Source organism: Phalacrocorax aristotelis, chromosome 1, assembly GCF_949628215.1.
Source record: "Phalacrocorax aristotelis chromosome 1, bGulAri2.1, whole genome shotgun sequence".
Lineage (NCBI taxonomy): Eukaryota > Metazoa > Chordata > Aves > Suliformes > Phalacrocoracidae > Phalacrocorax > Phalacrocorax aristotelis.
In genome coordinates this window covers 101,470,759-101,494,811 of record NC_134276.1, presented here as the reverse complement: position 1 = coordinate 101,494,811, position 24,053 = coordinate 101,470,759, and the positions used below count along the sequence as shown (strand labels likewise).

The window sequence follows — 24,053 nt, the reverse complement described above, 5'->3', positions numbered from 1 at the left end:
CCTTTGATTTGATATTCCTGTCTGGTCATTCCAGCATTCTTTTGACCATTGAATAGAAACAGATTTCTACTGGAATTTTCAATAAAGACCACTTGACCTGTTAACCTTTTCTTTTGTTCTCTCTCTCTCTCTTTCTCTCTCTCTCTTTCTCTCTCTCTCTTTCTCTCTCTCTCTTTCTCTCTCTCTTTCTCTCTCTCTTCTCTCTCTCTCTTTCTCTCTTCTCTCTCTTTCTCTCTTTCTCTCTTTCTCTCTTTCTCTCTTTCTCTCTTTCTCTCTTTCTCTCTTTCTCTCTTTCTCTCTTTCTCTCTTTCTCTCTCTCTCTCTTTCTCTCTCTCTCTCTTTCTCTCTCTCTCTCTTCTCTCTCTCTCTCTCTCTTTCTCTCTCTCTCTCTCTCTTTCTCTCTCTTTCTTTCTTTTTTTCCCTCTACAAAGTTTAACTTCTAAAAGAGAAAATGTTACACCTGATTACCCACTAACCCTTTTGGAAGGTCTGACAACCATCAGTCACTTCTGCCTTCTGGATCACCCTAACCAAACTAAAAAGGTAAGTGCTTAATGCCTAACACTCACTTCATGCCTTGGTACCAGTTCATCAAAGCATGCATCCCTTTTTCATTGAGATGAATATAAGTAGTAAAGCAGCACTTGTATGAGAAGATAGCCTTAGAGAAGCCTCATAGCACACCAAAATAAGTGAACTAAGTAATAGTGTAAGGGAGGGGGACTGAACTTAATTTTTTTATTTGAAGACAGGAAAGTTAATTGTAAGTAGATGATGTTCATTATGATCTTGGTCAGGCAAATATTAGTCCTGTGTAGCTTGTCTAGAGTTGCTCTGTCATTAACAGTGTCTTCTATTTTCCTTTGAGTTGATAACATGCTGATGTGTTTTCTACAATTTTTATTGCTATATATATCATTTGTCAGAAGAAGATATTATCCTAACAATTTCCTAGACAAATCAATTCTTTCAGTGCCAAAATAGTGAACAGCAAATACAGTAGGCTCTAATAGCAGCAGTATATTTCAGGAATAGAATGGTTGAATTATTTTTAAAGTTGTCATTACAGAAGTTGACTATAATTCTCCTAATTATAGAATAAGAGCAGTCACTCTGGTGCGTAATATAATGTATTTTAATATTCATATTTTTGTTTTTTTTCTAGTTGTCATCTTTATCTGAACCGGCACACCTGAGAAACGCTAGGAATGCCATTTTGGAAGAATTGCCTCGCATTATTAATACCATGTCCCTTCTTTGGAGTGTTATAAAAAGGGAAGACTCTCAGAAAAGACCAACTGACTTCTTTGGAACAGCTAAAGGCTCTTCTTCAGTCTACTTTAAAGCAACCAAAGTAGGAGTTCTTTTAAACTGTTGTGTATCTCATCCTCCTTATCATCCCCTCCCTCACCAGTGCATTTTAGAGTTCATAGGAATAGTTTTGTCATTCCCAGAATGATACTGGGCCACAAAGAATTTCTGAGGAACTCTCATGAGCTACAGGCTCGCACAGTACCCACCTATAAAAGTAGATTTTTCCCTGTATTTTCCCCTCTGCACCCCTGCCTGATCTGTTTAATGTTTTGCTTTTTCTTTGAGCTTCGCTTAATAGCTGCTGTAAAGCCGACTGCCTCTGAATTGTCTGCACCTTCTGCAGGCAGTAGAACATGTACCTGAAGGAATAAAAATACTAGGCTTTTCCCTTCTTCCATAGATATTGGTAAATCGTGGTAGTGAAAAATATCTGTAGGATAAGAGAGAACATAACAGAAGAAGTTATTTTTTCTATTTTGCAATCTGTTTTTCAATAAATGTGCCTTCCATCTGTAAGGAGGTGTTATTTAGGAGAGTACTTATGAGGGTAACTCATAAATAATCAAAACTAGCCTGACTGCCAAGTATATGAAGAGATTCTTTTGTTGTATATTTTCTGAACATCTTGGGAAAAGGAAGAATGTTTTACAGACTATGTTTTACAAGCCTTTGCCTTGCAAGGTTCAGCATTGACAGGTTTTTTTTTTTCCCCCCTTCTATAGACATTAAGAACTAAAATACTGGACTTCATTAATCCATTGACAGCACAACTTGGAATCCAGCTGATGGCAGCAATTGCAGCAGTATGGAACAGCAAGAAACCTCATAGGAATCAAAGTAAAATCAAGGTGAAACTAAAGAAAGGCACCCTTAGTTTTCCAACATAAAGGCAAACGTTACATTTATATGACCAGTTCTGAACTCTGGGTTTGTTCATAGATTCTTTGGGGTTTTTTACATGTGACAATGTCAAGCCACTGAAAAATGTGTAATGGTCTTATTTTACATAATTCCACAAAGCATCAGGACAACAATTAAATGTAAATAAGTAATGAAATAAAAAGGACAGTGTGGCAGTTTAAGTCTCATAGTAATAGCCATTTTTTATTCAATACTGGATTGTAATGTTGGGATTGCAACTTGCCAATTATATTTTAAAGACCTTGGTTCAGCTCCATTTCCAGAGAAAGGCTAGAGTTTATGTAATATGTCTATATTCTGCAACTGTTTATTTCTTTTCTGCTTTAATTTCAGCGTGATGAAGCTGTTTTCATTAAAGTGTTGGGAGAAGATCTGTATATGACAAATTGTTGCATGCTTGATTTAACGTGTCTAATTTATGTTTTGTATAAGTATTGGTATTTGAATAATGGCACAAAAAGCTTTTTTCCCCTTCACGTTTTGCCTGGTACAGTGATCTGAGGGGTGTGTGGTTTTTGTTTTGTTTTTTCAGATCCTTCCAGTGGCTAGTGCATCTCAGCTTATTCTTGTGGACTTAATATGTGCACTTAACACACTGAAAATTGACACTATATTACATCTAGTCAAAGAGGTAGTCAAGAAACCATCACAAATCAAAGGCGAAGAGGTAATTATGAAGATAATTCCATTTTCTTAATACATTCTATTCTGGATCTATTCCAGTGTGCCTTCTAAATATTGTTAGAAGGAAATTTGGGTCTGGTGGGTTTTGTTTGTTTGTTTTTTTAAAATGTTTGATTCTCTTTTGCCCCTGAATAAGTTACGTTTCTAGCATGTGGGTTTCTGTGTTTTGATCCATCAACGTAAGTTGGTTCTTCAGAATATTTTGCTAGAGAATTTGCAGGTAGTGAAAGGTGCAGGGTCCTCTAGTACCGAAGATGGTGACAACTTTTATAAAGCTGCTGCTGATACACAACTCAATAACAGATTTCTATGTCTCTACCCTTCCGTGAACAGTTAGAAATACTTCACATAGAGTCTGCTATCTTCCAACTGACTTTCAAGGCAACAATTTTACTACCATGCATGCCGTCATAGGAACTCTTACAGCTCTGAATAAACTGTAGCAGATATTCCAAAGTAACGTGACTGCTTCTGAACTAGGGTCATCTATTAAATCTCTGAATTCTCTCCTAGTGTTGTATAGATAGTTTTATCATAGTTGGTCGCCTGTTGGAGTACAAGTGGCTTCTAAACATTGAAAACAAGTATTCAACAGCTTGGACCTTCTTTTTCTTCTGATGGCAAATAATTGCAATTTTGCTTTTATTTTTCAGAAATCTTCTCTTGTAGATATTCCAATGCTGCAGTTCAGTTATGCTTTCATTCAGAGGTAATTCAGTCATTATAAAAGAGAATTTTGTGTTTGGCTCTAGTTAAGATAACAGCCAGCATCGCTATTTTTGCTTTACTTTCATCTTCGTGTCACAATGTCACAGAACAACTTTATGTAGGAAATGGTTACTGCCACTTCATTGTTAAGTTAACGGACAGGCACAAAATAACTGGGCTATGACATTATGTGCCACTAGTCTGCTGATAATGCCACCCTGAAAGCCTTATTTCATACTAATAGAGCAACATGCCTCAGCATTCTCATTAGCAAGATACTTGTGTAATTTCTTACGGTCTTTCTCCTTACGTGTTCTGTGTTGCCAGATGAATGGATAGGGAACTCCTAAATTCAGTAGAACTGCTATGGCTGCAGTCTGTGCTGGACATGTAGCATGTCAGTCAGTTGATTGGAAATACTCCTTTGATCAAAACTCTTCTTCACATACTTGGCTTTTCTTGTATGGAAGCCTTGGGATATATCAGACTGTGCAATATACTGTATGCAATAAGCTATGGAGATAAAGTAAGCTGGCATGCAGGGGAATGGTTAGCTAAACTTTATTCCTTTTATTGCCTCTGAAGACACAGCCCTCTTACAGTGCTGGCTGGCATACTGCATGTGCTGCTAGCATTTACTGCTGTATGCATATTGTCTGTGCTGGTGGATATTTATATCATGTTGTTGGAAGTTAGGAAGGGGCAGGACATAAAGGGTTGATCTTGACGGAAGCTTTTAAGCCACTAAGTTACCCATGTATGTTAGTTGTTTGTGGTTTTCCATAATACTAACTTCAGCCTTGTGTGGGTTTGGTATTGTTTTTTGGCAGACTGCCTGTCTCAGCCTTGCAGGAGAACTTCCAGTCCATATTAGGACTTCTCAAAGAGTCTGTGCAGTTGAACTTGGCTCCTCCTGGACACTTTCTTCTTCTCAGGTACTGTGTAAGGGAGAAGACAGTTTATAGATGCATTGAGTAGACATGTCCAATTACTAACTCAAAGTGAATTGATTTTCCCACAGTGCTCTGAATGACTTTGTGACTAGGACACCTACTCTAGAAAACAAAAAAGACCAAAAAGACTTGCAGGTACAGTGTATACGTGTATACCCTTCAGTTCATAAATCTGGCACCGTACATCTAAGTAAAAGTGGAGATGGCCTGATCTGTACTTTGTATCTGAATTCACCTGTGCTTTTACAACGTGTGAATGTGCATCCACACATTGTGGCTTAGGCCTTGTAAATATGGGAAGCTCAAATATGAGAGACATGATGAGCAGAATGTCTCTAACAAAATTTTTACAAAAATGCATGAAATTGCAGTGGTAACTATGGGCTTTCAAAGCTGTTTTCCCTGGGTAATTTTATGATTTTTCTCAGAATTTAAATCATAACACAACTGTGATGTTACAAGTTCATATCATATGTGTAAGTATTGAAAACTCAAAAACTATCTAGGAAAATTAGTAGTGTAATTATCCTTGAAGCTCATAACTGCATGTGGCAATGTAAATGACTGTCAGCTCACCTTTTAGGTAAAGAAGGGGTGGAGTGGAGCAGGATTCTCTTCTTATACTGATCACGATTTCACCTGGACAGTTTAAGTACTACCCATGTGGGTGATTTTGGCTCTGAGCCAATGTAATGCTACCTATGAGGTGAGACGGCATTACGGTTACTTTAGTGTGCCAACAGAGAAATTAAGTCTCCACTTCTGCTTCAGAGACTGGCCAGCAAAATGACAATGATGATAAAAAGACAGTTTTGCCATCTTACTATCTTATAGCCTCTTCACAAGGGACCTGTGCTTTGCTTTGGAGACTTGGGATTTGGTTTCCTTAGAGTGACCAGCTTTTCTTTTCACTGGGAATTAAATATGCTGAAGTGTGACTCTGTACATAGTTTGATGCTATGTCTTGCTTACCCCTAATAGAAAAGACTGAAATATGAACAGATGGATTGCCATAAAATAAAACCCTGCCTCACTTAATGTTTTCCAAATATAGAAGGAATAAAAAGGAACAGTGTTCAAAACAATAAAGGCATTGGTACGCCATTTCTGAGGGTCTGAACAACACAGATCGTGTCTTTGAAGCTAATGTGTAAAGTGTGGTAGAACTGATGCCAAACTGATACTATGTTAATGGTAATGGCTTGCACGGAAAATCATGACTAAAACCTCCATGATAAGCAAACTTAAAAGTTTCTTCTGCTTCTTTTTTTTTCTTGCCCATTCTTATTTGAAGTGAGCAGTAGTTAGTTATCTTGAACGCACAGAGAGTTAAATCAGAGAAGTATTTATGTTTCTGAGATAAAAGTGCCTACTCCTGATCCTCCTGACATGTTCCATGTAAAGAGGACTTTGCTGGATTGGCCAAGTGATGATAGCTTTCATCTGATGCCACATTGTCTGGTGATGTTACAGGAGGTGACCCAAAGAATCTTGGAGGCTGTAGGGACTGTTGCTGGTTCTTCTCTGGAACAGACGAGCTGGCTGAGCCGGAACTTAGAAGTGAAAGCTCAGCCTCAGATTTTACCAGATGACTTCAACATTGAAGATGTGAACGGTAACATGGTTCTGTCTGACCTTCTGCTGCTTTTTCTCTTCTGCTTAAGCCAGTGAAGAGTACAAGGTGTTAGACAGTGTGTAGCTCGCATGGGAAGGGAGTAATACAGACAAAAAGTAAAACCAAAAGTATGCATTATCCTCCAATAACAATGTCAACCTAAGCAGGTTTAGTCAGTATCTGCAGATTGTGTATAATATAGAAGAAAACTTAAGGCAGGTGCAGGCAATACATGCAACAGAACAGCACGGGGCATGAGGTATGTCATTGTGGCAACATGCCCAGAAGCTGTAATACCAATAGGCAAATAATAACAGATCTCTGATTGGGAAGAAAATTAGCAAACAGCAAAACTGAAACATGTCTTGTCTCAAAGGAAAACTAAATGTTTTTGCCTCTTTTAGATACATCAATGGCACCATCTTCAATGGTTTCTGCCTCTGCTCCTTCGATATACAGTGTCCAAGCTCTTTCTCTCCTCGCAGAAGTAAGTAGGAACAGTTTTGTAGTTGCTGCTCTCATCTGTGGAGTGGTTGTTTATTGATATTATTGAGCAGAGGAATACATTGGGTTTTACTGGTAGATCAAATGGGAGGTTAAATCTTTATTGAGGCATCCCGTGTGCACACATATTCTAGCCTGAAATATGGCATGCTTTCCCCTTTTGTCAGAAATACCAACTAAAGGTTTAAAGAGACATTCTTTTCATTTTTAAGGTTCTTGCTTCTCTTTTGGACATGGTTTACCGGAGCGACGAGAAGGAGAAAGCTGTGCCATTGATTTCACGTTTGCTTTACTATGTATTTCCTTATCTACGCAACCACAGGTGACTTCTCTTTCTGCACATGTGATTTTTCTTACATCTCTTTTTTTTTGACCACACTGTAAGACTTTTGCTTTTTCTTCTTCTCGGGAGTGCTTAATAGTCAAGGGGAATTGTAAGAGTTGGAGACCTGAGATAAAAAATCTCATATAAATAATTCTCTAATGTAGCCACCAACTGTACAGGACGGAGAATTAGGTTTTCCCCTTCCCACACTATACAGTTGATCTTTTGCTCTAGAAAAAAAGTCTCATTATTCTCAATAACAAGTGAAATTTTCCTCAAGGAAGGGTAACTTCCTTTCCAAGCCTTAGCCCTGTGAAGCTCCTGTGCTCAGACACTGCTGTCCTGAATCACATCCTGGAAGAGCTGCTCTCTCTACTCAGTGTGGAAGACCTCGGGAGTGAGAGACAGATAGTTAAAATAAACCTCTAGGAATACTTTTCACCACCCTCTTTCTGCTGTTCACACACACGCCTCCCAACTGGAAGAGCACAGATAATGAGCATAATTAATTGGCATTTGGGCCAGTAAGATTTTGTAACAATTATTTTGCAAAGTTGTCAGCTGTAGAGTGACTGAACCTGTCAGCTGTTCTAAGTTCTCTGTGCCTTAGTCTTCTGGTGATCTTACTGCTTGAGTGATAGGCCGTCTTCCACAGTACTTCCCTTTTGGGAGGATTATTTTACATATCCAGTAAGTTTATGTTAATAATGCTAAATCCCTTCTCAGTGTAGAAATCTAAGAGTAGACTGTCAACCTCACCGTACCAAACAATTGCAGCATTAGGGACATTACCATGTTTTGCATTAAACTGTGGTTTTGTGCTTTTAGAGTGTTTTTCCTCACCATTCTTTTTCCTGTAATGAATGATTAGAATTCAGGGTAATAATTGGTGGCTATGTTTACATTAGCAATTTGATTAGAGCAGTAGTGTAGTTTTGAAGTGAATCTCTTGATTTGCCTCTATTTATGAAAAGCTGATTCAGTACTCCAAGCAGTTTTAGTGCATGAAATAAATTCCTTGAGGAAACTCTTAGAAGCTCCTACACAAAAGTGACCCAAGAGGGCTCACTAATTCCTGACTGCACTGCCGTGAGGAGATCTAGCACATACATATCAGATATGCCAGTAGAGGGCTGTCAAACTTGGGACATCCTGAAGCTGTTCTTGTGTGCCAAGTTACTGTGCCCTACTACTTTCTGTCCACTGTGGGCCCTCAGCTCTTCACTGCAACTGATACCCGTCTTTCTGCTGCTTCTTCCTTATCCTTCTGTTTCTTCTGACATGCCACCCCTTCCTACTTCATCCATCCTGTTGCTTTTCTCCCGCTGAACACTGTTGCTTTTATTGTCCTTTACTATCATTGCTTTTCAATTTTTGCCAATCTGACACTTACCTTTTCTGCCTGTTGGGGAAGAAGGGCAACAAGGAAACAATGCCACTGCTGAGTGGTGGTTGCTGGGCACTTGCTGGAAGAAGCAGCCCTGCCTGCTGCCAACCCTGTTGTGGCTGATGCCTGGGTGGACAGCAGAGCCCCCATCCATGTGTGCAAGTCAGGTTAGAAGGGTGAGGTTTGGTAAGAGGCATGGAGATTATAAGGTCCTCCTCCTGTCCTCTCCATTCCCACTGGCATTGTGCTAGTTAAGCCTTGTTGGCCAAATTCTGTTGACTTTTGTCTCTGTATAGACCCTGTTGGCCCACAGGGGAATGTACAAGGTTGTGTTTGTCCTCTCCTCTCTTTCTATTCTAATAAGGTATGAGCTGTATTTCCCCCAGGAACTGAAACCTTTTGTTGTTTGAGCTTTGTGACAGCTGTTTCTGTTCAGCAGTAGGTGTTCCTCCCATCTGCATTTTTGGCCTTTACTTAAATATCCACTTTCTGCATATGTCAGGTAATGGAAAGAGGCTGTGAGATGGGGCAGCAGAGCGCTGGGCAGGTCACAGGACCTATCATGAAGTAGGAACTGTGCAATATCTCCCTATACTCTGAGCCTAGTTTTTTCAGCCAGAAGCATAGGTGTGGGAGAGGTAGATGATATCCTTTGTCAGCTGAACAGTATAACCTTTTTCCCATAGGGGCAGGAGGAGGGAGAGGAGAGCACTTCCTTGCTGTGTGGGTGTCCTATCTCTCAGGGCCTCATCAGCTGGTCCTGCTTCCTCAGCCTTCCCTGCCTTTCTCCCAGTGCTATTCACAGATCTCTTAGAAAGCAAATTCTCTTTTTTTCTAGCAGCTCTCTGCTAAGGAAGCAACCATCTCCTATCCTTCCCTTCCCTTTCCTGCTTGCCCCAAGTTCCATTTTTCTGAGTTGCAGCTGTTCCTGCTGTAGCAGGTATCAAGCTTCCTCTCCTCCTGGCTACTACCTTCTGGCTGCTACATTTTTCTGAGCAGACCAGTCTACACTGAGGTGTGGGATAGCATCAGCTGCAGCTTGTGGGTTGGGGAGGACAGTGGGGATTGTCTTGAGTGTTATTTAGGTCACAGTCAGAACCACTAGCCAGTATACAGTAAAGAGCAAAAAAGGGTATAGAGGGTCAGGGAATATATAACCAGGCATGCCTAAAAGGGATGATGGGTTGAATGTCACTGGGAAGTGAGCATTAAAGCCAGCAAGCCTCAGGGTGCAGCAGGGTTTGAAGACATTTCCATGCTCCCTTTCAAGGGGGGTGGATTAAAAACGATGCAGAGAAATTTTGGGAAACTGTTCTTTTCAATGCATTCTATTTGTGCATTTTCCATTGTATCTATTACAATGTCTTCTGCCTACTTCACCCCTAACCACGTCAGTCAAGTTCTTGACGTATGGCATGTATGTCACTCTTGTTGACCAGGGCATATACCATCATGCACATGCATCTGGTGCCCTCACCATTTGCAGCAGATATGGAAAACCCTGCCTACAGCCACCTCTGAAACTGTTCCTGGGAATGCTGGCATCATGCTGCCATGCTTGGCCTGCTGTGAGCCAGCGGCTGCAAGCCAATCATTCCATCTCTGCCCCGTGTGTGGAGACAGCACAGTTAAAATTCGCATGGACACCACTGCTGTCAGGATGTCCTCGTGAACTGGTTCAGGGGATAAATTATGACTTCTGCAATGCAAATGCAGATCCGAACACCAGAAGCCAGCTAGCTTTTTTTCTTGCAAAGAAGATACTGCCATACCCTTTGGTCTGAGACTGATGGTTCAAAAGACGTGGGCATCAGAGTCCTGTTGAAGTTGCTGAGATGCCTGGAGATTTCCCTTGATGGTTCTCACCCTGGCAAGGCCAGCAGTCCTTGTGATCTGTGTAGCCACAACCATAACAAGATGGTTACTGACTGAGAATGTGGAGCCCCCATCAGGCCCATAGATGGGCTGTATGATTTTCATGTCACTCATACATGCTGCTTAGCAGTTGGACTATAACCTCCAAGACTGTCTTCATGTCTCTGTCCTCCCTAGATTGGCAGGATTTTGGTTGCAGGGCTCCATAAAAAGGACGTAGCCTTCCCGCTCCAACCAACCTTGAAAACAAAGGGGCTACTGAAGCATTCTGTGAAGGTGTGGTTCCAGCTCACAACGAAGACCTTGACAGCATCTCTTCTCAACCAAAAGTCATGTTCCTCTCAGTCTGAGCACCACCTCCCCAACCTGAAAACTTTGTTCAGCCATGGGCAAACCAGTTACCGTAGCAAGGATTCATAGCAGAATGCTGCTCGGCATCCGTGTCCTCAGTGAAACTGAGGTGCCAGAGAAGCATCAGTTCATGCAGGGTCCCTTAACCTTGTTCCTACCAGTTCTGACTTGAGGTCCATGCTTCTTCCCTACTGTGCCTTGTAGACAATGGTGTCCAAATTTGGAGTGGGATGGTGCATAGGGCAGCACAAGGAGAAAAAGGCTTGCGTGTGAGATTTTTATACAGGTGATGGTGGCATAAGTGTTATCTGGGTGACAGATTAAGCCTATTATGGTACCTTCTAAAGGGGTCTGCTGACAAGGATACAAAGCTTATTGGAAGCCTTTTTTCGGGGAAGTTTCGAACCACACCTGTAGCAGAGACAGGCAGTACTGTGCTGTAATATATCTAATCTGAAAATATCTCCCCAAACCAGGTACACTGGAAATGTGAGGAGCTTCAGCACAAACTGGTTTGATCTACTGACCTCCTGCTGCTCCAAGTTATGAGCTAATGTAGACATAGCCTATTCCTGAGAGAATTTGGTTAAAAGTTCTGGGGAACGCTGGAGTTTATTTTCTGGTTAAATAAACTTAACTTTAAAAAATATATATATATCATTATTGTTCTCTTCCCCCAGTGCCTACAACATTCCTAGTTTTCGTGCTGGTGCTCAGTTGCTCAGCTCATTGAGTGGATATGCCTATACCAAGCGAGCCTGGAAAAAAGAAGTTGTCGAGTTGTATATGGATCCAGCTTTTTTCCAGATGGACACTTCATGCACTCAGTAAGATATGGGATTGTAGCACTCCAAGATTCTATTCTGAACTTGCAAAGAAAGGCTTTAAAGGGGAATGGCTAATACTGGAAAGAAAATTCTGTTTAGTACTTTCTTACAGAATACTGTTAAAAATGGGTCTCAATAACTAAATCTACTAAATGCCTTATAAGCACGGAAATTTTCATTATACTGTAGTAGAATAAACTTGTCTCATGCTGATACTCCCCTTAGTGATTAGGGAACTGCATACAGTACACTTGGAGAACCTAGAATGCAGTATGTGTTAAACCAGGTAAGAGTCTGCATATTAAATTTCATTTGGAAGCTGTTTCCTTGTACGAAATGTTTGACCAAAATCTTTTCTGAGGTGAAAACATACAAAAGCTTTCTCTGGTTATCTAATTCCTTCTTTATCTTATTCAGCTGGAGATCCATTATTGATCATCTTCTAACACATGAGAAAACTATGTTTAAAGATTTGATGAGTAAGTATCAGCTACTGATAACTTATATCTACATTAATTTGAAATCTGTTTGCATTCAGACTATTGGTTACATTTTTAATATACTAATAATGTCAATAAAATGCAGACAATGCATCTGCATAATTGAGTATGTTGCCAACTTTATTCACAACTAAAAGCTGTGCTAAATTAATTCTGTATTTTGGTCATGTCTAAAACACCCCATAAGTATTTTTGTTCTAGAAATGCTAATGTTGGACTCCTGTGTTTATCTTTTGTCATAATTTTAAGTTGCTGAATTGTGACCTTTTGCAGCTGTTCCCTGTTAGAAAGCAAAGAGACTTCTGCTAACTTTGCAGGTGTCTGTACACTGGCATCGAGTTTAGGAATGTGGTGCACCAGTACAGCAAACCTTTGAGCGACGTGCTTTGACCTCTAATTCAGGCTTGTGGAGTGTGTAGAAGAAAGTGGGGGAAGGGGTGGGATAGAACCCCGTAAATTTGCATAAAGCATCAACAGAAAAAGCAGCTTTAGTCTCTTTTTCAGATCTTTTTGAAGAATACTTGAAGGGTTACAGTGCGAGACTAACTCATAATGCACTTTTTTTTTACAATATGTATTTTTAAACTTATCTGGTTTTTTTCTCAGTAAGTCTTAAACCTCTGAGACCACACATCTATGGATTTAGGAGACTGAAAAGAGGGGAAGAGCCATGGACGTAAAGGCAGAGGCAGGGATTTAAAATACTGGACAACCACATTGGAGCAGCAGTGCTTATTTCATATAATTTTCCTACTAGTGTGAGCAGATCTGGATCAATACCAATGTATTGTTCCAATTAGTAGGCCTAAAGAGGGTTTTTCTTTTTAATGTATTTCCAGACATAGGAATTATTTTCAGCCCAAAGCACAGGAAATCTTTATGTGGTAGATAATTCTTATCTCTGTTATAGATATGCAGAGCAGCGCCTTAAAACTGTACCCAAGTTTTGAGCAAAAAGCAATGTTGTTAAAGAGGCAAGCTTTTGCTGTCTTTAGTGGAGAGGTTGATCAGTATCATCTCTATCTTCCCTTAATACAAGGTAAGATTTGCAATTTCATCTGCCTCTTTTTTTTAGCTGTAACACACATATAAATTGTGTAAGGAAGGAATGTCACCTATTTTCCAATACGTACTTCCTTTTTTTTTTTAAAGAAGTTTTTAACAAAAATTATAAAAATTATGAAACTCTGAATCTCTGAATTCTAACAATAAATAATTCTAACAATAAATAATCTCATTAAGAGGGAGACAGGAATGTGGGATCCAAAGCCTTTGGTCTAGAAATATAACTGGAAACATTATTATTTTGTGGCAATATTCCAGCCACTCTTGGGCTATCGTTGTTCTCCTTAAATGGCAGTTTTGACAAAATTTTGTCCAACATAAAATCACCATGTCTTCAGACTTTTTCTGAATCACAGTTTTGTTAATAGAGTGCAAGGGACTCTACTGCTGATGATAAAGCACAAATTTTGTTTTGTTCCTACATTTTTTTTATTTCCCAAAACAACACATGTTCAGGAAGATACTACTTTTTGTTGTTGTTGTTGTTTTTACTTTTTTTATGTTTATTTCAGAACGACTGACTGAGAACCTTCGTGTTGGGCAGACTTCTATAGTTGCCGCACAGATGTTTCTCTTCTTCAGAGTTCTTCTGTTAAGGATTTCTCCTCAGCATCTAACCTCATTGTGGCCAATTATGGTAACTGAATTGGTAAGGAATCAGTAGTAATTTGAAACTAATTAACGTGGGGGTTTTTTCCCATTTCACCTTTTTCTTCCTCCCTAGTACACCCCCTCTTTAAAAAAGGAAATGTTTTCATAGTTTTACATTAGCCTGACAATTTGGGAAAAGAATTAACATTCTCATTAGGAAATACCTTTCTGATGAATTTTGTTGTTGCTAATGTAATCTCTTGTATGCTTTGTTAATTTGTTGCAAGTCACAAGAGTAAACTAAGAGTCTGTGGTTCCTTATACTATGTGAAGCATATCTTTTTTGTCATGAAGTTGGATGAATGTTTAAGCATTCCCATGATTATTTCTTTAAAGATTCAGACTTTTCTACAACTGGAAGAAGATTTAACTGAGGAAGATGAACCATCAAAGTAAGAATTACCATTTGTCTGATAGAGAACTTGTGAAAGCTGGTAACAATTGTGCTTATGATACCGTAAAAGCCGGTTAAAAGAACTCTCTAAGACTCAATTTTGGAGTTTTATAAAGCAGGCATTCTTTTATTACAGCGCTGGATGCACGGGGGATAATTCCTCCTAGCGTGCATACCTACTGGAGCTCATTTTTGACATTTATACATGGAAGTTAACACACCACACCTATCTAATAAATAATCATTGACCTGACTGCGCATCCTCTTCTTCCATTGGTCTGTATCTTCTTCGCTTAAATTTAAAGTTACAGTGTGATTTTAATTCACTGTGCATGCCCAAGAGGAGTAGGGGGGTAGTCCTTTTGTCCCTCAATTGAGTCGGTGGTCGCAATCTCCCCCTGCCAGAATTACCTTTCCCCCAATTTCCGTGCTTCGGTGCCTTCTGGGTCAAAATATTTACGTTTATCACTGCCAACTGATTTGTGGCCTTCCCTGATTATTCACAACCTTCTTTGTAGCAGGATATTTCAACAGTTAGTCCTTGAAGTTCTACTGATCTGTATCCTCTTAGGAGGATCTTGTCAACGAGGCATTTATTGCTAATACTCTCTTATCTGGCCCAAGCATTGTTAAAATTCTCAGGTTAAGTTTCCACTCCTATCTGTGATCCTTTCTTAATTACTAATAACTCCTGAGCTATTCCATTTGATCCAAGAAGAAAATATATATACATTTGAGACAGCAATTCTGGTGCATTGGCCAGGCATAAATTTAGGACATCCTGTCCACCACAAAAGGCACAGTGGAACCTTCCATCTTTTAGCTTTTGTTCAAGGTATCACTTGTTCTGTATCTGCAAAATTTTATTTATTTATTTCCTTATTTCTCTGTGATAGGAAGAGGACAACAGGATTTTTTTGTTATTGCACTTGCGTATTTCTGGTACTGATGCATCATAGTTTAGGATTGGTCTCTTCTCCCAAGTTACTAGCGATAGAACAAGAGGAAGAGGCTTCAATCTGCATCAGGCGAGGTTTAGATTGGATATTAGGAAAAATTTCTTCACTGAAAGAGTGGTCAGGCATTGGCACAGGCTGCCCAGAGAGGTGGTGGAGTCACCATCCTCGGAGGTATTTAAAAGATGCGTAGAAGCGGTACTTCAGGGCATGGTTTAGGAGACATGGTAGTGTTGGGTTGATGGTTGGGCTTGATGATCCTAGAGGTCTTTTCCAACCTTAATGATTCTATGATTCTATGATATTTTTTCAGCAGCTGAAATAGTGATATGTTCAGAAAACATAAGTAGCACTTATTAGCGGCATACAAAAATAAGAGATGCTAAGTCAGCATTTGAATATTTTAACACACATTTTTTTTCTGAATATTTTAGATTACTTTTGCTTCTAACAGCCTTTTATATTTATCACAGTGCCTATACAGAATAAAATAGCTTTTATCATGTACAGGTGCAAGTGCTCATTTCTGTAAATGTGTACATTTCTCTTGCCAAATGAAAAACACTTTGTGGATTTATGTTTTCATGGTTCATTTCTTAATTGCAACTAACACAGGAGCAACAGCAAAATAACCAAACAGAAGGTCTCAGGTGATGGGAGTGGATCTGACATACAGCAAAATGAGCTGTCCTTGTACTTATCAGCTTGTAAGTTTTTGGACACAGCACTTTCTTTTCCACCTGACAGGATGCAGTTGTTTCAAATGTAAGTCCTCCAATTATTTACCTGTTCTCCAGGTTGTTGCCATTCTTATCATTTAAAGTGATTCCAGGTCTATCTTCTTCTAGACTTAATTTGGCCATCAGTTCTTTTTACAAGTGCACATGTTGATACTGAGACCAATGTAATTCAGGGTATTTGGAAAAACAATTTGGTCTTGCAGTGTAGGAGGATTTCACTATCCGTATTAGGAGGTTCTCTAACTTGGAAGAACTGGGAGAAGAGAAAGACGGAGACTGTTTTGTTTTCCCTTTGCACGTTTTTGCATTTTTTGGAGCCAGTTACATTTAAATACTGACACGATAGTAACGTCTTTGTTCATTAAGTTTGGCTCTGGTATTAGCATAAAATTATAATTATGACAGCTCTTTCTGTAAACAAACCAGTGCTCTACTAAACTATATATGATCCAGACAAGGATCTTTTTTTTTCTGCCTGTCATCTTAATCAAGTAATCCATTTGTTTCAGGTACAAATGGGCATTTGTCCCAGAGGTGGACACAGAGTTATCTACTGTGACCTCTCATCTGGTAGAAAATCATCAGGAATGCAGACCACACATTATAAGAATCATGGATCTGCTGAAGACGAAATATGGGGTAAAGAAAGAATGCGTCATGTGACTCTTTTTCTTTTCTCTTTTTTTAATCCATCAACTTACTTTTCTAAACAAGTGACAAGATTTTAAGTTAGGCAAGAGGTTTTTAGATATTGTAATAAAATTCATGTGCATTTAAAAATGATCTGCCTGCTTTCACATATATATCCTGAAGGTGTCAGATTTCTTTTGAGTGTGAGGGAACAACAGGCAGTTGTCTTATGGTTCCCTTAAATCTGCCCACAGTCACCCAGGGAAAACAATTTGTCTCAAACAGGATGGGTATTTATAAAAAAAAGAATGCTGTACTTTGTCAAAAAAGTTTGTCATAATAGCCTTTTAAATTACCATTAAGGTTTCATATTAATTCTTCCAGAAAAGTAAATAGGGGCATTAGTACTTCTCAGAAATATCTCTGTATTCTGTTGTTTCATAGCAGATTCTAAAGGTTAGTCCAAATTTGCAGTTTCCTGAACTTGAGACTTCCACTTAATGGAACCTCAAATCAAAATAAAGTAGCAATGCGGCATACCTCTAAACAATTTATAGTGTGATACAGCTGTAGGCTGTGGATCTCTTAGTATGAAAAAAGTGTATAGCACAGGGTCCAGACAAGCTATAACAACATTGTCTCTTAATGCAAAACCTTTAGTAAATCTCGGTTTGTTTCCTTACAGGAAACAAACAACACTGAGGGAATTTCCAAGAAGCCCAGATTTCCTCTTTTGAACTTCCACTCTATATCTAGCATCACCCAGCTTATGCCCTTCTTCAAGACTCTGTGTTGCGCATTTACAAAAAATGGGAGCGAGTCCCAGAATTCACTTACTTCTGCATCTCTCTCTGTGGACTGTGTTGGCAGTAATGGCATGAAGATCTTGCAACAGCTTGAAGAGAGTGTTGAACGTGACTTCCTTGAAAACATGGAAAGTTAAGCTGCACGTCGGACACTTGGCTCGTAGTGAATAAACAGCAAAAAAAAGGGAAAACTTTACTGCAATTCTTCTTTCTTCACCAGTTTTGAAACTACATTTTGGGTTGGGTTTTCTTCCTGCTGTTGTGGAGTGCTCTTCGGTAATCCAGGCTTCTGAGTTGGTGTTAAAAAGCAGGATTCTTCAGTTCCGGGGGGGAAGTTTAGTAGTAATTTATCATCGTTACTGCATTCTTTTATTTGTTTTCAATATGAAGGATTAAAGAGATTTTGTAAATGAAGAATATTTTTGACTGAAAGTACCAATTGTACCATTTATCCAGTAATTTTTCAAGTAAGTTTTTTGGAACTGCTTTTGGAACAGCGTTCTGAAGGTAAATTTAAGAAAAAGCTAATATTCCATGTCACTGTACAATCAGTTTGTAGATAAGCCATTTCCTGAGGTTAAAGTCTGCTTCTACTTCTCCTTTCGTTAACTTGTCCTAAAACTTACCAAGTTCTAAACAAATCACCTAAATTTCAAGCAGATGTATTTTATAAGTCTTGGCATTGTACAAATAACTGCGGACTTACCATGTCTGTAATTTCAACTCTGTACTATAATAGCATTCTTCAGAACTAGTGATTCCTAAATAAAAGACAAACACAGGCATAGAAGACAAAGCTATGCAGTAACATTTTGTAATTTACATTACTTGAGGGTTTTTTATTTTGATTAATTGACTAACAATATTCTAATGCAGTTTTTTAAATTAAAAAACTTTGTTCTTTCAGTGACTAAGGTCACTTTGCAACTTCTGAACTGCAACTAAAGGAAGACAATTCTGTAAAAATACAATTTGCTGTATACCAACAGCCTAATTAAAATGAAAATTCTTTTTTCTAAAGAACACTTTTTATACAGAAGAATGTATTTGGCTGTTCCTAGGTGTTAAAAGAGGTTGGGGAGATAGTCACAGTGCCACGGCTACAGTAATATTCAAGATGCAGCTTATTTCGGAACTGCACTGCTACCGCTGCCGGGGACCTGGGAGAGAGCAATTAGTTCTACCACCAAACAGTGCAGCTGCACGTCTGAAGGACACTTCTGACAGCCAGCGCATAAGCACCATTGCAGCAACACATACAACAAAAGGCTTAGTTGAATTTTCATATTTAGTGGATTATCTGACTGAATTTGCAATGCTGATCTGTTTGGGAGGGGAAAAGCTTTGTCTGGTCTTTTTTTGGTTTTGTTTTTTTTTCTTTTAAACACATTTTCCTCCAGAGAAATTGGTTTTGTAAGATAGATCTGCAGACTGGACATGTTACTTGAGTTACTTAGAAGAACAAAACTGAGGTAAATGTGCTGGGTATTGGACTTCCCTCTGGGGTTTGCTAATTAAAAAAGGACATGGAAAATGTATGGTTTAACGTCACTAGGTTGTGAAGTCAGGGATTTATTTTTTTGAAAACTCGCAAAGAAACATGGAAGGCTATTCTGCAGTGTTTTTCACCTACAGATATGTGAAGTTTTCATCTTTGGATTATAAACTAAAATAAACCCTGAACAACATGCTTTACTATGATAATACGGTAATGCCCTATGAAGATAACGCTATAATAGGGTTATGCTAAACTTCAGGATCTTACGTACATTTTTACAGTTAAGGAGGGTGATAGACTGAAGTGTAATATTGTGTAGTCAGTAAGAATGTGAATTATTTGTATTAATATAATTTATTAATGATCTCTAATGCTATTGGAATGAGTACAAGTGAAAAGTTATCCTGTTAAAGCATTACTTGAAAATTGGAGCAGAATATTTTTTAAATGTTTGTGTTCATTACTTAAATATCTTCAATAATTTTTAGAGAGACTATTGTTAATACTCAGGATTATTTGGTAGTTTTACTTCCAGCTTCCTGGTGGTTGCATTCCATACTTGGGTATTTCCCTTAAAATCCTGATGAAATGCTGTCAAATGGGCTATTAAAATCTAAGACAACTTTTTGCCATCAAACCTTTTGTTTTATGTTCTCCAATAAGCTATAAACCTGGGTCTTCACGTAGTTTTCTCACTAACTGGAGGTGGTGAACCAGTAACTTAGATTGAGGGTTTTGTCATCTTTCCCCTTGAAAGGAATGTCCCCCTCTGGCTGCCTGTACTTCAGATGTGCAGGGGAACGGACAGCAGTCACTTCCCCCCCGAGCTGTGGTGGTGAACTTGAAAAACAGAATCTGTGACCTAGGTCTGTATAACTCTCTGACTGCTAAGACGATCTTACCTTCTACAAAAATACCGCTTGCTTCTAACCCCTGCCTTCCTACATGCATTTACCTTTGTACTGTGGTTCTGCAGATGGCTGCTTTAAATGGCCTCAGGTACTTGTAACCTGCAGAATCCTTTCACTGAAGCAGAATCTAATTCTTAAGAGAAAGTCCTTTAGAAATAAGTACATAAGCAGATCTTGTATCATCATAAATAGGGTGTGAATAAGGAGGAAAGGGCTCTAACTGAAAAAAGTCCTGCTTGGGTGGTGGAGTGGCACAGTTACATAGGCCTAAAGGTATTTCTACCAGTGTAACTTTATTCATTTATTCCTACAGGACTAACTGTAGTAATTTTAATTCTTACACTACTGCTGTTAAATCCACATGAAGGAGTAGGGTTGTACGGCTCTAACACTGGTACTGGCAAAGCAGTATAACTTCACTGTAGAAGAATGCGAAAAACTTCAGCCTGGAACTCAGTATCAAGAACAGGAGAGAAAACGCTTTTGCTTCACTGTGTAGTTCTTTGCTTGTTTTCAGAATAACCAAGCTTGGCTTTCTCTTTTGGATACTTCAGCTTTGAGATAGCATAGCCACAGTGCATGATACACAGAGGGAGAAGTATTTAAACATTCAAAAGGGTTTCATTTTCCCGAAGGAAAAAAACAGTAGGTGCAACCAAGGTAACTACCAAAGAACAGCAGAACTTAAAATATAAGGAGCATTAAGTAATGGTTAAGTGTATTCGATACTATATTTGAATGTAATTATTCTAAAAATATTAAATGTTAATTTGAAATACATTTTCAAATGTACTCCTCGTTTTTCAGTCTACCTTTACTGGTCACTTACAAAGTTTTAATTTTTATCTGATTCTGTAAAAGCTCTCAAGTTCAGTTTCAACGGATGAGGGCTCTGTACAGAACTCCACAAAACTCAGCTTTCGGATCCCAGCAGCAGGGGTTCTGTGCTAGCCCCTACGCTTGCCTAGGGAAAGACTGAACCACTGCCTCCCTCATCCTCTCATCAACAGCCCCTACTGATCCAGCGTATACATCCCTATCTTTTGCATTCCAGAACCTTCCACCCTGCAATCCCAGTCCTGTGGTTTTGGGATAAGTTTTCTGGATTTGTGTGCCTGGAAGAACTGCATAGAGCAGATGGAAGAAGCTGCTGCTGCAGCATCAAGGGAACATTGACCGACAGGCACTGACCCCCTATATGGAGGGAGCATCTCTTCCCAGGAAATCAGGGACTGCTGGCAGAGCTTTCCAAACCTCAGTCTGTACACTTCCATATCTTCAGGGCAAATGCCCTGGAAGTACAGTACTGCCTTTTCATTTGGAAGGAAGAAAATCCTTCCATACAACTGAGCTTGAAAATCTAAGGCCAGATAAGTATGGTTTCGATGACTGTGAAAGCTGCTTTTCAGAGTTCATCCTTTCCACTGTAGTCTCTACATCTTCTGTAATGTTGTGTGATGTAATTTACACCTCAGAAGCTGCTAATCATAGAATCATTTAGTTTTATGTTTGATTACACTGCATATGTTGAAAGTCATGGATACGTGTGGTATGTATGCTGGGAAATACTGTAGCATAACAGCTAGTACTACTAAAGACTGGTCTTGAGTGTATGCTTCAAGAACAGCAGGGCTGGGCATTTAGGTTTGGCAGTAACAGCAGACCTCCATTTTTTTGCAATTACTGTCCCAGTGCAGCTCCCCTACTTAAAATACTTCGTCTCCTGGTGATCAGAGAGGCCAAGGGCAGTGGTGACCACCCAGTGGATTGGGTCATTAGTTCCCATTTCTGCAAACAGACCAAAGGAATGGAGAGAGCAGGCAGGTGGAGGAAAACGATCAATCAAAACTGATGATGCTTCCAGATAGAGACTGAGGTATGTTTTCCATTATAATTCCCTGAGTGGAGGCATCCATGCAGGCATGATGCATTCCTTGCAACCCCAATGCTGTCATTAATCTCACTGATGTTGGTGGGCAGGGTTGTGAGGCCCACCAGTGGGGAGGCATGGGGGAAGAAAAATAAAAGGTTTTTGCTGAAGGCAGCAGGGGAAAGCATTTCTCCCAACATTTGTCAAAGGCTGCTCCTCAACTAAAGGGTAAGTGGCCTGTAAGGTTTCAGTCACCATGAATTATCTCAGGCTTTTCTTCTTAGTTTCTCTTGCAATGTGTACCTACGTCTCTGAGTGTTTTGTTGTTTGTTTTGATTTGTCGCCGTCTTTTTTTTTTTCTGTCGGTCCACCACCCAACCACAGCTCCCCTTCAGCTGTAGAAATCTGATATTACGGGATGTACAGAACTACAAGAGGAGTTGAAGAGTAGCACGTACCCAGTTTGTAATAGGCACCAGGGAGTTTCCCAGCTGTAAATGCAGTGTAAAACAGTTGGGCTTTTAGAAGTCCTCCAGGATGAAAATCGGAAATCTGGACTTAAGTAAGCATGCACAGCTCAAAATACGCCATGCAGAGCTCAAAGTATGTGCCAATAGCGGAACCATAGTAATTTTAATGAGACACCTGAGGAATTTAGTTCTGGGAGTAAACAGCACGAATGAAACGTGAATTCTGTCCTCCGCTTGCAGAAGAACAGCGGTTCCTTGTACGCAGCTCTCCAGAATACTCTATAGAAATACAGAATTCCTATAGAATAGCTCTACAGAAACAGGTAGCGCTGAAGCCTCCCGCGCGGACTCCTGCTCCCCGTACGAGGTAGGCTCCGTCTCACGTTCCGAACTGCGGGACGCTTCTGCGGTGAAACCGGCTGCCTCCGAGGAGCCGGGAGGGCGGGCGGCCGCGGGGGTCGAGGGCGGCTGACCACCTCGGGCCGAGCCCGCAGTCCACGCCCCGGGGCCGGTATCGGCGCTCTCCCACCTCGCTCCGTGTCCATTACTCATTTAAACGGGTGCTGCCGCCGGGAAAGCGGCGTTACAGCCCCGACGCCGCCGGCAGAGGAGCAGCAGCGGCGCCGGCGGGCCAACCCCTCCACCGGCGGCGAGAGCACGGCGCGGCAGCCGCCGCCCCGCCTGACGGGAGAGCTGCCTACAGGGCCGGCCGCAGCGATCACCCGCCCCGCCCCGCCCCGCCCCGGGCTGCTCCCCGCCGCTCTGAGGGAAGCGGGATCGCGGTGCGCTGCACCAAAAAAGGGCACGCCCGCCTGGCGGCGCCGCGCAGCAACTGCCGCCTTCCCGAAACAGCCGCACACCCTCCCACCCCCGCCGGTCGCCGGGAGCGGGCGCGGCCTCGACGGCAAGGCCCCGCCTCGCCCCGGGAGCGGGCGGGCCGGGCGGCGGAAGCCTGGCGAGGAGGAAGTGCGGGTCCTCGGGCGCTCCCCAGCGCCTCCCCCTGCCGCTTCCCGCCCCGGCTCTTGCTGCGGCACAAAAGATGGCGGCGAAAACACAGGGCGGCATCCGCCTCAGCGCGGTGGGTGGCGCGGATCCCCCGCGGGGCCAGCGGGGCTCGGGCGGGGACGGGACGGGACGACGCGTTCCTGAGGGGACGGTCTCTGTCCTCCCCCGGTGGCCCCCGCCGCGGGGGGCGGCGCGGGGCCGGGGCCGCCCGACAGCCGGGGGGGAGCGGGGGTGCCTGTGCGAGGCCCATGGGGCAGGGCGCTGGGGCGGGAACGGGAGCTGCCGGGCCGCCGCTTCAACAGCTTCGTCCCTTTTCCTCAGTAAAAGCGGGGAGCGGAGCCTGCCCGGGCCGGGGGCGACGTCTCGCCTCTCCGGGGGTGAAAAGTTGTCGGCCAAGTGTTGGGAAGGGCTGGCTCCGGAGCGCGTCGCCTCACATACACCGGCGCCCCCCTCCTCGCCTCGGACTTCCCTCGTCTTCGCCGAGGGGAAGAGCGGCGGGTGCCGGGCACCGGGGCGGGGGAGGCCCGCGGGGGGCCTGTCACCCACCTCGGCCCCCAGCCGGGCGGCTGGCTCCGGCGGGGCGGGAGGGGAAGGTGGATGCAGTCCGTGGGTGGGCTCCTGGGGGCACGGGGGCGTTGCGCAGCCGGTCGTCGGCTCTGAACCTGCGTTCGCGTAGCTACACGGGTGTAGTTAGTGGTGAACGCGGTGACCTCTAGTTGGAAGCTCGTAGCTTAAAACCTTAACCTCTTTTTGCACGAGGCCTAATTGCATTTTAACAAGGGTGATGAATGTGCGTGCAATTAAATCCGCGACTGTATTCTGCTTTTCAGTCACGGTGTTGCTCTTTGCTGTCCTTTCGTGACACCTGGTCATTTCCTTATTTGTGCTGATACAAATTAAGTTAAACCTATTTTTTCAGTTGTTTGATACATCGTTGACACAACGGGGCTTTTTAAAGCCTTTCTGACTTCTGCTATCTATGCCTATAAGTCACACTTAAAGTTACAAACGCCTGGTTCATAGCCTTACTTATAGAGTAGTGGAAAGAAGCTGGATCGTTACAGTTAAATAACTTGTCGAGCATTTGAGTGAA

The 24,053-nt window shown here is 41.5% G+C and overlaps 2 protein-coding genes across 5 annotated transcripts in view; both read left to right on the top strand.

Moving 5' to 3' along the window:
• Positions 1–20,395, top strand: part of DOP1B (DOP1 leucine zipper like protein B) — a 53,259-nt gene extending 32,864 nt beyond the window's left edge. For all 3 annotated transcript variants that reach the window (XM_075100081.1, XM_075100070.1, XM_075100092.1), the window contains 18 exons: positions 432–543; positions 1,166–1,354; positions 2,037–2,162; positions 2,768–2,902; positions 3,573–3,628; positions 4,458–4,562; positions 4,649–4,715; positions 6,054–6,195; positions 6,600–6,682; positions 6,912–7,021; positions 11,318–11,464; positions 11,882–11,943; positions 12,875–13,003; positions 13,542–13,678; positions 14,017–14,072; positions 15,646–15,795; positions 16,280–16,409; positions 17,086–20,395. In XM_075100081.1, coding sequence (XP_074956182.1) covers positions 432–543; positions 1,166–1,354; positions 2,037–2,162; positions 2,768–2,902; positions 3,573–3,628; positions 4,458–4,562; positions 4,649–4,715; positions 6,054–6,195; positions 6,600–6,682; positions 6,912–7,021; positions 11,318–11,464; positions 11,882–11,943; positions 12,875–13,003; positions 13,542–13,678; positions 14,017–14,072; positions 15,646–15,795; positions 16,280–16,409; positions 17,086–17,343 — 2,194 coding nt within the window. In that variant the 3' untranslated portion in view covers positions 17,344–20,395. The remainder of the gene's footprint in view (positions 1–431; positions 544–1,165; positions 1,355–2,036; positions 2,163–2,767; positions 2,903–3,572; positions 3,629–4,457; positions 4,563–4,648; positions 4,716–6,053; positions 6,196–6,599; positions 6,683–6,911; positions 7,022–11,317; positions 11,465–11,881; positions 11,944–12,874; positions 13,004–13,541; positions 13,679–14,016; positions 14,073–15,645; positions 15,796–16,279; positions 16,410–17,085) is intronic.
• A 2,415-nt stretch (positions 20,396–22,810) lies between these two features.
• The window catches only part of MORC3 (MORC family CW-type zinc finger 3), a 31,477-nt gene continuing 30,234 nt past the window's right edge, over positions 22,811–24,053 (top strand). The window contains exon 1 of one of the 2 annotated variants that reach the window (XM_075100054.1): positions 22,811–23,033. Coding sequence is in view for 1 of the 2 variants with exons in the window: in XM_075100048.1 (XP_074956149.1) it covers positions 22,995–23,033 (39 nt within the window). In the remaining variant the exon portion in view is untranslated. The remainder of the gene's footprint in view (positions 23,034–24,053) is intronic. The other variant, XM_075100048.1, reaches the window with a different exon arrangement.